The following is a 17,991-nucleotide window of genomic DNA, read 5'->3' on the forward strand; positions in this document are numbered from 1 at the left end:
TTTATGAAGATTTTTTAATGACCTCAAAGCCTGTTTTTCTCGGGGTAAAACTATAACTTCAAATGTTTAGAAACAGATTAAGCCATTTGAGGTTTGATGGAAAATGCTAACCATAGGCAGAATTTAGCTATTTTAGTCTAGCTTTAGTCTAGCTTAGTCTAGCATCCCTCCCTGATGTTAAGCTAAAAAGCAGTAACTCATGTAATAGTATATCCATACAGGTTTATTAAACATAACTGACCGCAGTTTTCTGGGGTGTTCTCTTTTTTTCCTTTGTAGATAAGATTGTTTGCCGAAAATGTAGTGAAAACTGTAAGACATGTGTTGAATACCAAATCTGCACAGAATGCAAACATGGCCTAAGGTAAGGAAATGATGGATGTCACTAAACACAATACCTGAAGAGGTTTACAAGACTGTAGATACACAATGAAGAATATCAGATAGCTATTTAACCTTGAGTGGCCCTCATTTCATGTGTGCCATCACTGTTTAGTTTGTAATATAGTATTTTCTTGTGCTACTGTGTGCCAGTTTGGCTAACAACTGATTGTTAGAATACTTTTCCTTTCAGGCAAAATAAAAGCCACAGTCATGTGGAAAACTGGCTTCTTCACTTTTTTGACCTACAGTGTGGCAGTCAAGGATTATTTTAGAGGTAGAGCTGATGAATCATATTAATCTTTCTGATTCATTCCTGTGATAGTTAGAAACTATTTTCTTATCTTTATTGTATTTATTCATACATACAGTCATTCACTTATCTCAAGTACCTCAGGCTCAATTCTATTACAATATAGTGTGCACATATTTTAGACAGCAGTGGAAATTTTTTTCTTCATAGGGAGACTTAATCATTCTTGAAACTGATAGGTAAAACCTACAAAGCAGCAGTACACATTTCAAGCTCCTTTATGACTGAGTGACCTTTTGATCCAAGTGGCAAAGGTCAAAAATCTTATGAAATTCATGACAGAATGTATGCTGGCTTTATGCCACAAAAAATATGAAGTCAGTATTCAGTATCTGTAGGGGTTCTTCTTGCAGAATATGAGTGTTCTGCAAATGTTTTAACACTGCGCTTTTAGCTTCCATCAAAGTGGATTTTCATCTTTTAGTTAGTAAAAGCTGAATGTTGTTTGTTTTTAGGACACCAATAGCTGGATTCCTTTACATCTTGTAAAGGAATTCTCATTTCTGTCTATTTATGTTACATCTAGATTTTCCAAGTGCCTGAACAATTTTTATTACGAATGTCTCTATTTTTTTAAAAGTCAGCCTTTTGAGAAGGAAGTGTGACCTAATGGGAACAAAAGCATGGGATCGAATCAGAACACTGGTCTGTTTACACTCTCTGTGAATCACGAGTAGCTGCTTCCATTTTAAAATGTTATTAAATTTGCAGCCCATGTTAAGATTTTGGAGGATTTTAAGAGACTCAGCATGAATTTCTGTGTATCTGAAAAATCAAATTTGTAAATTAGCAGTTTAGAAGTTCCTACAATGCGCAAATACATCAGGACACCAAGATTACATAGATCTGGGACCTTACAGGACACAGTTACTATAGAAAAGCTATGCCCACATTTTCTTTCTTTCTCAGGAACTGAGTTTCCCTGTCCATTAACACAAACAGCAACTTTTAGCACCACTGAAGAAAGTATACCTGTCCAATCCGTGTATGAAGAGAAGGAGAAACAAATATAGCAAATCTGAAGAACCCAAACTTCCTGTTTGCTTGGGCACTATTAGCAAACTGAGATTGATTTTTAGTAACATTTTGAAAAAAAACAATCTGTGTGGGTGTGACAGATAAATGGAGCCTTGCAGGACATGCATTTCATATTCACCAATTGTTCGAAACTTGCTGCATTTTCATGGCAGAGTTATCGACGGGCAGGAACCTGGGTGGGACTTCGGAGACCTGGATTCCAGTTCTGATTCTGTTACTGGCCCATTAAATAAACTTGGGCAAATTATTAGTTTTCTCATCTGTAAAAAATGTGATAATGCTACCTTCTTTGTGAAGCACTTTGAGGACTGAGGAAAAATAATAAGAAAGCAGAGATCATTAGGTTTCTTAAATTGCTAATTAAATTTTTTTCTAAACTGGGATCATATATACTCTTGAAAATTTCCAGTGGTGGTGAGCACACATGACTTTTCCTGCATCAAATCCGTAAAACAGGGTTAGTACTCATTCAGGGTGGTAACCGCCAGAGCTGAAGGGCATTTTTAGAGTTAAATTGGATGAAAGCTAATGTTCCTTAGAAGAGAGAAAACATGGCAGAGAAGTGCTAGCTTAAAAAAAAAACAAAACCAAATCTGCTGTAGGCACCTTATAACTTGAAAGCATAAGCAGCTACTTAGGGGGAAGCATGGAAATGTGACTCTTTATGCTATTTCTTTTTCCTCTGTTACTCACTCTTTTGTGCTGTTTCAAAAGTGCCTGCAGGCAGAATACCTCCGACTGTAATCTTGACAAATCTCCCCAGCCACTCAGAGCAGGCATTCAGTTAGGAGGTTTCAATGGAAACTACTATTGCAGAAAGAGGTGGAGGTTTCCTTCGCTGTGAATCTATTCTAACCTGTGCTGTAGCATAGTATCAGGGGATGCTGCTGGTCTTCCAAGAGAAGCATGAGATCTTGTTAAGAAGTCCCTTAGCATTTTTTGTTGGTATAGTGGTGCTGACCTTGTGCCAAATTCCTCATGGGTAATTGCATTTTACATACCTGAATTTTTAGTACTCTGGCATTGTTCTTTTTTTTTTTTTTCTATCCCCTACTACTTGGTAGTATTTATGAGTTTGTAAACAGCTTCTGTATTTCACCATGGGCAAAACTGCATTTCATTCCAGCTTGAAGTGATTGCTGTCTCTAAATTTATAAAATATGAACAATGAAGAAAGCTGATGAATCCTAATATATAGGTTGTTCTTTTATTAAAAGAGAAGTACTGGTTTGTGCACGACCTTGTTGTCCTCTGTTGCTGTTCTTTGCCCAAACATTGTGCTTTTTTCCTTTTTACAATAGTTTGCATGGCACTAAATGTGCTATCCGCTGTGAAGAAGGAAAATACTATAATGGTAGAGAATGTGAACCGTGTCACCGTTCCTGTGCAACATGTGCAGGTACCCCACTGACATTTATTGGCATCATTTCCTTTCCTCTATATTTTTAGCTCTGATTTTATTCTACTATATCACAGTTCCAGTATAACGTGACTGCTTACATGTAAAAACAATTATTTTGATAGTTAATATATTTTAAATATAGTAGACTTCTTTCAGCTACCATGAAAATTGAAGTTTTCTAATTGAAAGTGTGCATACACTCTTTTCTTTTTCCTTTCCTTTTTTCTTTATTTTTTTTTTCCTGTTATTAGAGCTCATTCTGATTTCCAGTAATGCCCTCCGTTTCCTTTCTGGGATGGAATAATGACCAACAGATTTTGTGCAAACTTTAGAATTACCAACAGCAATTTCTTTCAGAAAAAGATAGACTGAAATTACGTAATGTTGTTTATTCTAAGCATGTACCTTAATTGCTTGATGCTACTGTTTGAAAGAAAGGAAAATAAAACATAATCTCTAAAATTGTAAGATTTTGCTACAGCTGGAGGTGGCGTCTGTTAGGCAATAAGAGGAACTAGCCAGTAATACTGTATATTTTCTCTCTGGTTTAAGGTGCTGGAGTAGATGCCTGTATAAACTGCACACAGGGTTATTTTATGGAAGATGGAAGATGTGTGCAGTCCTGTAGTAGTGGTTATTACCTTGATCACTCTACTGAAAGTGGATACAAAAGCTGCAAAAGGTATGATCAGTGGCTAATATGTGTCTGATGTTGAGCAGTATATTAGCTCTTACTGTGTTGAAAAAGATAATACTTATAAGAACATAAAGCACTGCTGACTTCAAGAAATGGAAAAAAAACATTGCATGCTAAGCAAATTAAGAAAAAGCTTTTTTTTTTTTTTAAATTCAAGCTATATTCATGTAGGTCTTCTAAAAGTGTTTTTTTCTTGTACATATATGAGTGTCCTTCAGTTTAAAAACGCCTGTAGTGAGAATCTAAGCAGAAACATAAAATTTACAAATCTGGCAGAGGATCTGCATTTCTCAGTAACAAATAAAAATAGTTAAACTTTTTTTTTTTTATTGCAAATTCATTACTATTCATAAGGACCATTTCAGTTCTTCAGCTGTGTATTCACAAACATGGCACAAGTATATTACCAGACTGCTGTCCAGAATAGCTCGCCTGACTCAGTGTGCAAATTAGTGGATAAATCTTGGCTTTGCTGTGCAAGAAAGGGATATTTGGGGTTTTTTCTGTTCCATTCTTTGTTAAAAAAATACCATTTTTTACCCTTTGGAATCATTTATTATTGACTCATTTTGAGTTCACGGCAGAAGGGGAATCACCATGTGTTGTAGTTTTCCACACAAGAAAATAATCAATACACAATGAAAATATGATGGATCCAAAAGGGTGATGAAAGGACTGGGCAGACGGTCAGTCTTTTCCATCCTGTGGCTTTAGCTCATGCCTTGCTGGCACGTGTATGCACAATCAGCTTGATATTTTTGTTGATTACTTCTGCATGGTTCCAAAATAGTAGAATAATGCAGCTATTTAGTAAAAAAAGTGTGAATAGAAAGTGGTTGGATGAAAGAAGCAGGACTGGGTTGCAGCAGGAGTTCATTATTTTTAATTACTATTATTATTAGGGCAGCTGATACCTCTAGAAACAGCAAACAAGCCCTTTGCAATACAGAAGAGGTCTCTTAAGAACTCTTGTACTTGTTGAGCCATAAGACCAGCTCCTGCTATTGTCTTTCAGATGTGATGCCAGCTGTTTGGATTGCAGTGGTCAAGGAGACAGAAACTGTACAAGCTGTCCAAGTGGCTATAACCTAGACACTGGTGTCTGTGTAGTGGGAACAGTCTGCAAGGATGGTGAGTGCAGTTCTCTGTAAAGATCCATTTTCCCACTGCCAGCTTCTTCTTTTTTTGGGTCGGTTTGGTCTCTTTCTTTTCTTTTGGTACAATCTTGATTTGACTTCTACACTACTTCTTGCTTTTTTCACGTTTATGAAAAGGAGAAAACCACATTTGCGTGTATTAACAAGATTAGTCACATCCACTTTACCTGAATTTTCCTAAAATAGTTTCCCCCTCTGACAACAACTTACTTTTCTTTATCTGTTTTTCAAAAGCCATTGCTTTCAAAAGATTTTTATATGAAGACCCTAGTGTACTATCAGTAGAGTCACATTTATGTATTTCGTCACTTTAAGCTGTGAAAATGCTGGTAAGTAAAAAGGATTTTAAGTGCCTATAGTATTGTCTGAATTACGTGAAAGGGTAATGAAAACAAAAGAATTCTGAAATAGGGAGCATCCAATTTGTGATGGAGATTTGAACTTCCTCCAAGTTCTCTGTGGCAACCAAGATAGCATTCTTATTGCATATGATTGGCTTAATTATTCACTAATATTCATTCCTTTCAAATGTCACAATTACAGAGACACTTAGATAACATCATGCTTCCCTAAAAAAGTTACTATGTGAATTACTTGTTGAAATAGCCCAGCAACTGCAGTCCAACAGGAAAATTATACCAGAACAAACCCAGTGGAAGATACCTGACATGAGATGTACAAAAAGCTAACAATGACTCTTGGGTCCAGCTCATTTCCTCCGGATTTAGTAAGAGTTTTACCAAAGACTTTAAAAAGAGGAAAAAAGAGAGGGTGCAGGGTTGAGTCTTGTTTCTGCGGACCTTTGGGGCTCCTGTTGGAATTTAGGCCTTCAAAATTTGAAGAATACCTGTTGATCGTAAAGTTACATTACGGGTACTGGGAAACCAGTCATGAAACCTTTTCACATCAGGGCATTAGAAATTTCATTGCAATCTAGAGCAAGTCCAGAGAAAGTTAGATATAGATGAATTAATGAAGAGGAAGAGTGATGCTAGCAGTTTTGAGTAACAGCTGCAATATGGTATGGTATTGCAGTTGAATTCTGCAGTGCAAACACTTGACATACCAGTTTGGTCATTAATATTACTGCGCAAATTTGTCATCCTTTGTACAGATGCACATGTGGTTGCCCAAGACTGGGGACACCACAACTCAGTACTGTCTCCCCCATTATTCCAAGTGCAGCTGCCATGAAAGGGCAACACATCAGTGGGGGACCTTCAGGTAGTTTCAGTGGACCATGCTGGATCCCACCACACAGCATGTGTTCTCAACAGTCTAGAGTAGCCAAGGAAAGTCCAGAAGCGGGGTGGGGGATAGGGGTGGTGACTGTTAATTTACAAAGCACAGAGGGTCTCATTTCATTGCCTGACAGTCAGGCACTCATTACTAGTCTAGCTCACTCAATAAGATTTGCATTTCTGTTGAGAATGGTTTATTCTTTTTCTGTGGTTTGACTGTTTTATTCTTTTGATTCATAAAAATTGAGAACAAATTCCTTTGCTGTAAATATCACTGTTTTCTAATTATTCTCTTTCTAATCTTTTTTTCCTTTTCACAAATGGATACCAATCACTCCCTGTCGGACCACACAATATCTCTTCCTGAAAAAAAAAAAATATGCTGTTGACTGAAATTCCTTTTGATGGACCAAATTTCCTACTTGCTACCTGCTCCTGAATGGTCTCTTCAACCAAATCTGCCTGTCTGACCAATTAAACCTTCCTCCATTGTACACGCCATGCTCTTCAAACCTTCAACCTCCTCTCCTTCTCTTGCTGCTGCCCTCTGGAAGCCACGGAAGAGTCCTGGGCCGAGGGAGGATTCTGTATGCTGGTGAAAAAGAACAATCTCTGCCAGCGGAAAGTGCTTCAACAATTGTGTTGCAGAACATGTACGCACAAGGGGTGAACTGACACCTCCCAGCGTCCTCCTGCTCCTGTAGACTTATAGATTAATTCATATTACTGAAAAAGGAAAAAAGAATTAAAAAAAAAGAAAGGAAAAAAAAAAAAAAGAAAGCCACCTCTCTCTCTCCCCCTCCTCTCTGTCTGGGGAGATGGTGAACTGTTTGTTGGAACTTAAATGGAAAAACTACAACACGCCTACCTTTCATGACTGGGTGTCTAGAGCTGAGCATCCAGGATCACAGAGTCAGTATTGTGTGACCAAAGCATTTGATGCCAAAATTAATGTTTAACTCATGATTTGATTTCCTATCAACCTTAGGATTATTCCTGTTTTTTGAAGGTCCTTTTTCTTCCCTTTTTCCTGCTTCTTTCCCCTTCAAGATGTTTAAAGAGTGTTTCAAGAATACAACATAAGTTTACATGGATTAAAACTAAACAATATAAAAATGTTTGCATTAGGTTTTTTGTGCTATGTATATTGACAGGGGGAACTTGAGTTCCTGAGGGGATCAGAAACATCATTAGCTGCAGGACTAAGTTCTGCCCCTTTTGTAACAGTATTTAAAAAAAGAAAAGTTAATATTTCTGCACACATTTCTTTCTTACTTCCTCTGCTGTGAGCTGTTTTTTGTATCACATGCAGTATGTATATATGTTTGCCCAAAATGTGGTTTTGGTCATATAGATTTCATTTTTAGACAGCTAGCTTATTAACAGATATGCTAGGATTTTTATTTTATTTTTTTAAATTGTCAAAGCTATTTCAAATAAACTTTAAAAAAAAAAAAAACATTGTTCCTGTAGCGAACAAATTCAAAAGATACTACTTCTCTTCGTTTGCATAAGCGAGAGTAATGTATACGCTTGGAAGTCAGAAAACATTGCTAACAAGTAAGAAATATTCATAAATTATTGTTGTCTTGTAACGTTCATGAAAAAAAGGGGATATTATCATACAGATATGTGGAGCTATTTTATAGTGCTCATATGTAAATGCCAGTGTGACTATATGCAACAGGATGTGTTTACAGGACTGGATTTATAATTGTGCCAAATAAGTCTCCAGGAATAAGTACATATAGGGCAATAAATCAGTGGTTCTCTTGGTGTAACAATTGTGTCATGATGGGCCTGAGTCTGCTTTTAACTGCTCACAATAGAAACTTCAGCAGCAATAGTCCTGCTGAGGCCAATGGAGTTACCTCACTGTAAAACCATGATGGGTGGTGAGAGAAGTGGCCTCTGCCTTTCTTTCTTCACCCAGGCACACGGCTGCCAGTACAAATTTCCATTTAATGTATCTTCATCAGCTTCACTTACCCTACTGTTGGAAAGACATTCATTTAGCAGAAAACAGAAAATTGGACTTCAAAGATACTGTTTTCAGGGGATAATACTTAAAACTTATGGAGTGTCTTTCTCGGTTATCTTTCTAGAACATACAAAGAGAAAATAGATTGCAGGTGTCTAAGCATGTAAACGTTAAAAAATAAAGAGAATCAAAAATTATTCTGAAACTTTTATAAACAAATGAATACAAACCTATAGAGGTAATGTGCCACCTTTAGCAGAGAGCAGATAAACTATTACCTGGTTTGGTATGACAAGGAGCCAGCCAAGCTCCTTTGGTGCCCATTACAAATTTCCTGATAAAGATTCAAATTTAAAAGAATTCAATTTGTGCTAGTTTAACTACTAGTTTGTTACTGCCTCATTTCTCAGTATAACATGTTTAACTAGAACATAATGCTTTCAAAGTTTAAGTTAATATTATATATATATTATATATAAATATATATTCATAATTGAGATTTAATTATGTAATGGATTGTAAAGAATTTGTTTGGATACTTACAAATGTCTCTAACACTATTATAGAGAAGAAATTAATATCTTTGTTTTCTTTTAAAAAACTGACACGTTGTTATATCCAAATTCATTTTTACTGAAAAAATACTGTACATGTGTAAAATGTTCAGTTGTTATTTGTAAAATAGGGTAGTTCTGTTGTAATTGATATTGGCCAAAATCAATGTTATTCCATATTTTATTTTTTCTATTAAATTAACCTAAATTCCTGTTCTTTTGGTCTGGAAAAACATGTTGATCATCTATATGTAAAAATCTTTGTTGAAGGGCACAGGTAGTTTTATGGTATAGAGCACTTAGATAGCACACGCAAGTCATTGAAACAAATTGGGAGGGTAAGGGTGCTTAATTTTGTTGCAAATTTTTTTGTGTTTTAAGTGATGGAATTTATGATTGCAGAAATGTCTGGTTTCCGTGGAGGACACCCTTGTGTAGTAGCAGTACAGCCACGTCTGAATCCTATTAGGTAACAGCGTTGGCTTCCTCTGAGTTTGTGATGAGTCTAATCTCTTGCTTTTTTAGTATTAAAAAGTGAAATGCTTAGCCGCCTGTTGGCTCAGGCAGTCTAGGAGGAAGGTTTTGTCTTTGCAGTCATATGTGGCCATTTGCACAATGAGGTACTGATGTCTGTTCATGTTCCAGTACTCACATCCAGTACACCTCAGATCACAATCCCAGGCTGCCAGCTGAGAACAGCAGGATATCTGTCCTTGACAGTAGACCAAAGGGCTTAAAGTAGACTCATCTGTGACCCCTGCAGGGTGAGATCCTCCACCAGTATTGGCTGATGCTCTCATTTATTTCCTACTTGGTCCTACAACCTGCATGGAGACCAAATTGGCAACTTAGCCAGGAAGTCATATATTCAGATGACGTTTTAAGCACATTCACTGAGGCCAGTTAAAGAATTTCTTGGGAAAAAAGCCCACATATGTCTTGTCACCAACTTGATTTCAAAACAAGGACTTAGGTCATAATTCTCACAGCTTCCCTGTCAGCCCTAGGACCAAGCACACGTGGAATGGGACATTCTTAGCAGTAGTTTGGTAAGACCACAACTAGAAAAAAGGTTGGCTTCCCCTTTACACCAATACTTTATAAAGAGCTGCTTCTTTCAGCTCCCACCCCACCTTCATCTTCTTTGGGTAGGAAATGCATTATGACTGATAATAAACTTGCTATAGCCCTGGCCAAAGCAGTCTGCTCTAGAAGGCGTATCTGTAACTGTTAAGCTGTAAAGTTGCACAGATAAGTAAGCATAGAACTGAGTTTTAGGCTGAAAACCAGTACTTTCTGGTGTCAGCTCAGATTTGATGATTTTTATTTGTGTTGCCTTAATAGCAGTGGCCAGATGCAAACAAAAGTCCTAAGCAGCCCTATAGTTAGTCCTTGTACTAGAGGATCGCTGCAGCAACAGGACTGCAATCGAAGGAAGCCAGTTTATTCCCAGCTGCAGAGTTTTCTTATGTGACTGATCCTCCCTCTCTGATTCAATGGTGAGTCATTTGGAATGTTCAGTGTTTGACACTCTGTGGTTGGCATGCAGAACAGCTACCAGCCATTTTAGGAAGCTCAGGAACTGCTAAACATGAACAAAATTATACTTTTCTCCATGTCTGAAAGGACTGTAAATGGCATCCGTCCAAAACTGTTCATTGATTTCTGCCTCATTTCTATCACAAGTCAAAATGCAATGACAAATTAAAGATGGTCTTCTAGTTAAGACATCACTTACATGGTAAAGTATTCGCCAGTTCATGTCTGTTTAGGAGAATAACTACGCAATCCTTGATTTAAATGCAAACTGGGCAACCGGCTAGACCTCTTCTTTATCAAAAGTCTCAAAAACAATGACACCTTTGGTCCAAAAAAACCCCAAATAAACACCAACACCCCCACCAAAAAAAAAAGAAAGAAAAACAACCACCACAACAAACCAAAATCCCAATCTCATACATGTGCTAGCACTTATTTTTAAGCAGAAAAAATTTAGCATGCCTCAGCCCTGCAGAACATCCTGCATAAGCCTGTTGTGTGAGGCCATCGTTTTATAATAGAAGTGCAATTTTTCAACCTTTCTGCAATAAGGTTACAGCCTTCCTCCCTTTCTAGCTGCAGCTCTCCACCTCAGCCACACACCAATGCTGTGGGATCAGCAAATCAGATACCTGTGGGGGTATGTTGGTGGAAAACTTATGCTTCTGACCAGTAGCTCCTGTGGCTTCTGGCTCACACCCTGCCTACCCACACACCAATCTCCACTGGCGCATCCCGCTTCTTCCTGGGGAGGCTTTACAAACACCCCCCTGTGGACAACACTGTTTTCTAATTAAGAATTCCCTATGAGACTTTACTGGCAACCCCAATCTCTATTGGGATTGCAACTTTTCAATGTCCTCTGAGATTGTGAGCAACCCCTGCTACTGAATATATTGTATAATAGCAGGGATGCTGCTTTTTCCACGTTGTCAGGTAATGATAAAAGTTACAACAGTATGAGCCTTGAAGATGAGTAAACCTATATACAGAGATACTAGAGATGACTACAGGAGTTTCACCCATACCACTTACAACTGTGATGACCAAGGTAATCCTCTTAACAGCCCCATCACAACCACAGTGAGCAATATCTCTATGAGTGGCCACTTTAGGTAACCATCTGCTACTTCTTGATGAAATTATTTAATGAACTAAATGACTGTAAGAAGGCCTGTTATAAATTCAAGACTCCTGTAAAGACATTTAAATGACTGCTTGTATGAGTCAAAGTTTTCAATTTACAGTGCAACTCGTGGAACAATAACTTGTCTGTGATCCATTACCATGCCTTATATTTATATCGGATATGCCATTGTCATGTCATTGGTACAGAATGAATCAAGAGAAGTTCTGCCATTAGATGTTTGTGCAAAATATTTTAGGTAAGCATTAAAAAAGTTTTACAGCATACAAAGAAAAATCCTAGTCAAGTTTTCATCAAAAAGAAATTGACACCAACAACAACTTGCATGACCTTGTTCAGAATATGTGGTTTGAAAATGTATTTTTGATGGACATTTTGTTTAGCTGGGGAAAAACAGATTTCTGTTTGGCACAATTTTTATTTGTCTAACTTAAACTATCCTGGGAGATTTCAATTTTTGATGAAATTGATTATCTGATTATTTATTACCACCTGTCATGAGCGTGTATTGGGGCTTAAATCCTCCTCATTAGCAAGGACTACAGAATTGTGGGTAGCAACACAGTGTCCTTATGAACAAACTAAGGCTCTGCACTTTAGGATTGCATCCAACCAGTGGAAGTGCACCCAATACCTGCACTTCCATCATTGGTTCTACACTGATGACCAAAAAGGATTCAGATGTGTTGAAGTCCTGGGACATTTCTATGAAGCCTCAGAGCACAGTAACATTTGGTCTTACTAGGGAACTGTTCTGAAATCCTCAGGATGAAACCAGAGAGATTGTGGTAATGTTCACCTGTTGTGCAAGGGTGGTAGGCACCATCACGGAATTGTATTTCAATAGCCACACTATGACTGAAGAGATCCTGGAAGGACTTTCTTTCTGAATTAGAAAGCAATGTTTATTGCATTAAAAAGAAGCCAATTTTCATTTCTAGCGTGGGAAATGAAGTCAATGGAAAGGATATTATTGTGAGAAGGCTCTGAGCATTTAAGAAAATGATTCCAGTAAGCAACAAACACAGCCTTTCGGTGCCACACCAAAGGCTGGTTTTTGTTATATCTCTTTTTTGTGAGCAGCTCATGCATTTGCTGTCAAAGATGGGCAAGGCAAAGCTTAGAAGAATGCCCCTTGCACAATCATTTATTTATCAGTGTTTCTCAGTGTTTGGGGGATGGATTTGTTGAAAGTCTTCTGGGAAAACAACATCCCTTTTCAAAGCAAAATATACTGTCCCGTCACAAAGCACAGTAGACATCTTTGCTTTATGGTGTTATGCAATGAGCTGATTAAGTACCCATTTTTTCCAATCAGCCCCGAGGGGAGAAGCTAAAACATTGACAGGCGGTGAATATTTATTTACCCACGGAGAATGAATGGCTCCATCGTGCAAACTTAATATTAGCACTGAATGTTCAGTGAAGCATGACTAGTGATTTAGCTACAATTCAGATAATACTGCATATCTTTTCCAATTGTCCTTGGCCTGCCCACTGCCCTCCTCCTGATGCCTGCAGATGCACTTTGAGATGTTGGTTGAAAGGAAAGCCTAGCTCCTGGTTGCCAGTCCCCATGGATCGCATTGCTGTCAGCTATGGTGTTTGTGACCATACTAACGTGCCATTCTGTGCAATGTCACTGGATCAAAAGACAGAAATAACTCAAATATTCATTCCCAAGTACCCCATTTTCTCACTCCAAGAGCAAGGCCATACTGAACTGAAGTTGTGTAAATGCTGCCCTTGCTTGGTCTGCCTCTAGCACAGCCTCCCTGAACACCTTCAAACCGAAGAATGAAAGGAGGGTTCAAAGAGCTCCCATAGCCAGTGCCTCAAAGCCTCTCTCCATCTTTACCTGAATTAGACAGGCTGTATCATTTACACGTTTCTGCATCCTCACTATGGAACATGTGATTGTTGAAGGAAGGTCCTGGACTGTGCTTTCCAGAGTAATCGAAGCAATTACTTTGGCTATTCCTGAAATGCGTATAGTAGAGACAAGGAACCAGGGAAGATTTTAAGCAAGAAGAGATCACGAATGTAAGGGTATTGAGTTGGTTGAAGGGTTAAAGCTAGGAAGAAAATTTAGTCCTTTATACCTCTTATTAAAAGACTGAATTTGGTCTGTTCCTTACTTTCAAGGAGATAAGCTTGTATCTTTTTGGCAGATTTCTTTAATATGTATTCATCTCCGCAAATTAAACAGAAATTACATTAGATTAGCAGTATGAATCTGTGTCGTTGTATCTTGTCAGGGCAATACTTTGCCTGCTGAAATCTGCCCAGTTATCAGAAGATCTGTGTTCATATCCTAAGCTGGAGTTCTCCAGTACAAACACTCTGTGCAGGTATCTCTATGTTTAAGATAGATGACACCACTGAAATGCTGCCCTGGTACAACCAGCTCTTCCCATTTCAGGTTTATGCCTACTCAAGTCAGACTGCAGAAATCCTGTGGACAGGAAAGGTTCTGCAAATACATATTATGTACTCCTTGCTGTATTACATAGGAGACAGATGCTGTGCTACCATGGTTGCCTCTGGAGTATGACATGTGTTTTCCTCCAGCACTGAAAGATCCTATCTTTAACGTATTCCAGGTGCAAATAACAGCATACAGTCAAAGCATACAGTCACCTTCCACTTTTCTTTTGCATATTTCACAGGAACCTACCCAGACTTCCAAAGCACTGCTACCAACACAGTGAGATAATTTTCAGTGAGATTTAGGTATCTCCATTTGCAGTCTCCACTGTCCTTTAGGAAATTCCCAGCTACTGAGCTTCACAAAAAACAGGAAGCTTGACAGATCAGACAGGGAAATTTCCGGTTGTGAAGCTCCAGAAATGGAGAGGCTAAATACATTTTTTTTCCGCTCTCAGTGTCAGATTTTGAGAGTGCTATAGTATTTCCCCCTCCTTCAAGTAGTGAAAAAGGTACAGAACAAAGCATTAGCAGTACAAGTTGGGATTGCTCCATTCTCCTTCCCATTTTCTCATGGGGCTGTCAAATTTCAGGCTCCAGGTGAGGAGTAGAAAACCTTGCTGAGTTCCAACCTTCGTGTTTACACAGGCAAGGAAGGAAACCCTGATCCCAGCCAGTTTATAATCCCAGGCATCCACGTTATTAGTAGAAACTGAGGATTTTAAAGCTCATTTTTTAAATGCTAAAAAACTTTGTAAAAATGGAGGTTCAAAACTGACTATTTAAATGCCAAAAAATGTCTTTCTGGAGCCTATTTATGCCTGCTCAGTACCCCTAAGGGCTCCGGCTCTTCAACGGGTTTCTAACAACCATTTCATAAATACTACATAGAAATGATGGAAGAAACACACAGAATAAAGAGGGGGAAAAAATCCCTATGTGTCAGCAAAAAGGGCAGCTTTGGCTAATGTAAATATTTATATTCAGCAGGGAAAAGAATAGAGGGCTGTGTAAGATAGTGTAGTTGATAAAGGCAGTCGCCTCTCTCCTGCCTGTCATGATTAAAGCTAACCTAAGGCTCTGTGTGATCTCAGCTAATCCTGCAACAAAAGTGCCTTTCATCCTAAAATCATTATATCACACTCAGCTCCACATACCGCTGTCCAGGGAAGAGATGTTCAGCCCTTTTCAAGGTTCTGCTTTGTTCCTTGGAACAAGGGGATGCTTCAGGGACTTAGGAACTGACATGATGCACTGAGCCAGCAATGTGTCCTTGAGACCAGGAAGGCCATTGGCATCCTGGACTACATCAAGAAGAGCGTGAACAGCAGGTTGAGAGAGGTTTTCCTCCCCCTCTCCTCTGACCTGGTGAGGCCACATCTGGAGTACTGTGTCCGGTTCTGGGCTCCCCAGTTCAAGAAGGACAAGGAACTACTGGAGAGGGTAAAACAAAGGGCTACAGAGAGGATTAGGGGACTAGAACATCTCTCTTATGAGGAAGGGGGGAGAGACTTGGGTCCCTTTAGTCTGGAGAAGGCTGAGGAGGGGTTTGATCAATGCCTACAAATACTTAAAAGGTTGGATGTCAAGAGGATGGGGCCAGACTTTTTTCAGTGGTGCCCAGTGACAGGGCAAGAGGTAATGTGCAAAAACTTGACCATAGGAAGTTCCATCTAAACATGAGGAGGAACTTCTTTACTTTGAGGGTGGCAAAGCACTGGAACAGGCTGCCAGGGAGGTGGTGGAGTCTCCATCTCTGGAGACGTTCAAAATCCACCTGGACATGTTCCTGTGCAACCTGATAGGTGGACCTGCTTTGGCAGAGGGGTTGGACTAGATGATCTCCAGAGGTCCCTTCCAACCCCATATCATTTTGTGATTCTGTGATGGTAATTTCAGCCTTCTGGTTCATCACTGCCTAGAGTACTTTTGAAAATTAGACTTCCAATCCTGAATCACCTCTCATCACCTCAGATCATAGCATCGCAAAGTTTTGCCCTTGAAGGTATCTTCTTTGTCCCTTCTGCACATCTAAGCAGGGAGACTAAAATTTGGTCACTGTGTAAAATGACTGAGTGGAGAACAATATGCAGGAGACTCAAAACTGAAGCTAAGCAAATGATTTGAAATTGTGTTCAAACTTTGTATGACTGCCCAAAATTTGAGAGGAAAGGAAATGCCATAGTCTCCTAACAACGTCCTAATATTTTCAAGACAAGATTGCTCTCCGGGAGCTGTAATCTATCAAACATTAAGGCTTTGGGCTAAACAGAGGGCTAACTTTAAGAGGAATCCTCAGGGTGAATTTTAATGGCTTGCTATATGCAGGTTAGTCTAAGTTCCTTATGGACTTAAGCTTTATGGATAAATATTTCTTCAGCAAAACTCAAAGAGCTAATCCCATGAGCCAGTCAGAATAAAATGTATCGAGGCTGAACATGGAAAAAGCAAAGAGCTCCCTGGGACTGACTCCTCTCAGTTCTCACTGCTGATTGATGAAAAACAATTCTGATCAATGCTTCTTTATCTGCTCTGTAAAACTTTGTAACCCGTAAGATTACATACCAAAGCTCAAGTATAAAATCTATATCCAGGTTCCCATGAAGGTTAACCAGCATAAAGGAGGAAATAAGGTCATTTTTTTGCATTGATTATGAAGAAAACCCACTAGGGCAATGCTATAGAAGATAATCAATGAATATTTTTAAATTAGATAAAGTCATGTTTTGATTAAGAAAAGCGGGGAAATAACAGGTGTCCTGCAGTGACTGAGTCTCATGGGGGACACTCCAAGACAGATTCATTTATGACTGCCAGCAATAAAACTGCATATGTCCAGGCATAACTTATTCACACCCTCATCTAAGTGGTCTCCTGAAACACCATGTGCTGCCAATGAATGGCCCCACTTTTTGAAAGGAGAGAAATAATGACAAGGTAAGGGCTGTACATTTAACAGTGTTTATGCAAAGACGTAACAACAAGCTGGCAACTATGATGGTGCTCTAGTCTGGGACTCAGGAGAGACAGGTTCTGGTTTGCTATTGCACTCTAACTTGATGATCTTACTGCAACTCAGTTTTTCTGCCTCCTTAATGGGAGGTAATAGACCTTGCCTCATTTTAAAATGCATCATATCAACTGATAAGAATGTAACTGTAGGGCTCCTGTATGCAGTTGAGGCTTCAGTAACTAGTATTTATCTAGCGAGATTTGTAAAGAAATATATTGCCCACAAAGAACTCTGGCAAACAGTTAAACTGCCCTGTGAAATAGTTTAAAAGTCTTCTTTAAAGTTGCATTTCAGAGTCAACTCTTTGAGTATCCACAAAAAAATATTTTGTTAACATTTAGTGGCAGATCCACGGTTCTAGATGTAACTTGGAATTCAGAAGGCCTAATATGTATTTTCTGGTGCACATTCCATATAATAGTATGCTTTAAAATGCCTCAACTCGGAGGATAAAGTAAGCAGAGAACTGGTCTTCCTGGCATTATTCCAGCACAGCTGAAATGAATTACAGCACTTCCACTGAAAGGCATAACAAGGAAATAACAAAAACCTTTCAAAACTAAGAACTTCTACCATGTGGGAAGGATTTGAGCAGGCGTAGCTGAGGTGTATGAATTAGTAGCTCAGGTCCAATGGATAAGCATACAGGCAGTGCAGGCAAATAAAGTGAAGGACTGGAGAAACAGAAAGTTTTTATAATGTATCACAAAGCAACATCAGAGAAACAATTATTTAATAACATTGTCCTGACAGATTTTCCAGTGGTGGAAAGCTGGTAGTATAAAGCACTGAGCCACCAGAACAGCAATAGGAAGACTTTGCAGACACTGCATTTTTTCATGGTTGTGTATTTTCCAAGTATGTGTGTGTGTGTCTATATATGTATCAAATCATATTTTAAAATCTCATAAAGCATTTGAGATCATGGGATTCTATGTTATACACTCTGAATACGTGTCAGAAAGACTCAAGAAGCCTGCATTAAGCAAATCTGTCAATGGCCTCATGATCTACTGGACAGCAGGCTACAGGCTTTTTTTTTTTCCAGAAAGTATAATTATAAATATTCTGTATCATGATACTTATTCATCAATAAAACAT

At 38.6% G+C, this 17,991-nt stretch overlaps 1 protein-coding gene across 2 annotated transcripts in view; it reads left to right on the forward strand.

Annotated features, from left to right (window-relative positions):
* PCSK5 (proprotein convertase subtilisin/kexin type 5) overlaps positions 1-17,991 on the forward strand; it is a 303,186-nt gene that overhangs the window by 207,978 nt on the left and 77,217 nt on the right. Inside the window, exons 17-21 of one of the 2 annotated variants that reach the window (XM_014951659.1) lie at positions 280-364; positions 3,034-3,131; positions 3,687-3,816; positions 4,847-4,962; positions 6,784-9,031. In XM_014951659.1, the coding sequence (XP_014807145.1) occupies positions 280-364; positions 3,034-3,131; positions 3,687-3,816; positions 4,847-4,962; positions 6,784-6,899 (545 nt within the window). In that variant the 3' untranslated portion in view covers positions 6,900-9,031. Of the gene's footprint in view, positions 1-279; positions 365-3,033; positions 3,132-3,686; positions 3,817-4,846; positions 4,963-6,783; positions 9,032-17,991 lie in introns of those variants that run through there. The other variant, XM_014951658.1, reaches the window with a different exon arrangement.

This window comes from Calidris pugnax, unplaced genomic scaffold (assembly GCF_001431845.1).
Source record: "Calidris pugnax isolate Ruff unplaced genomic scaffold, ASM143184v1 scaffold207, whole genome shotgun sequence".
Lineage (NCBI taxonomy): Eukaryota > Metazoa > Chordata > Aves > Charadriiformes > Scolopacidae > Calidris > Calidris pugnax.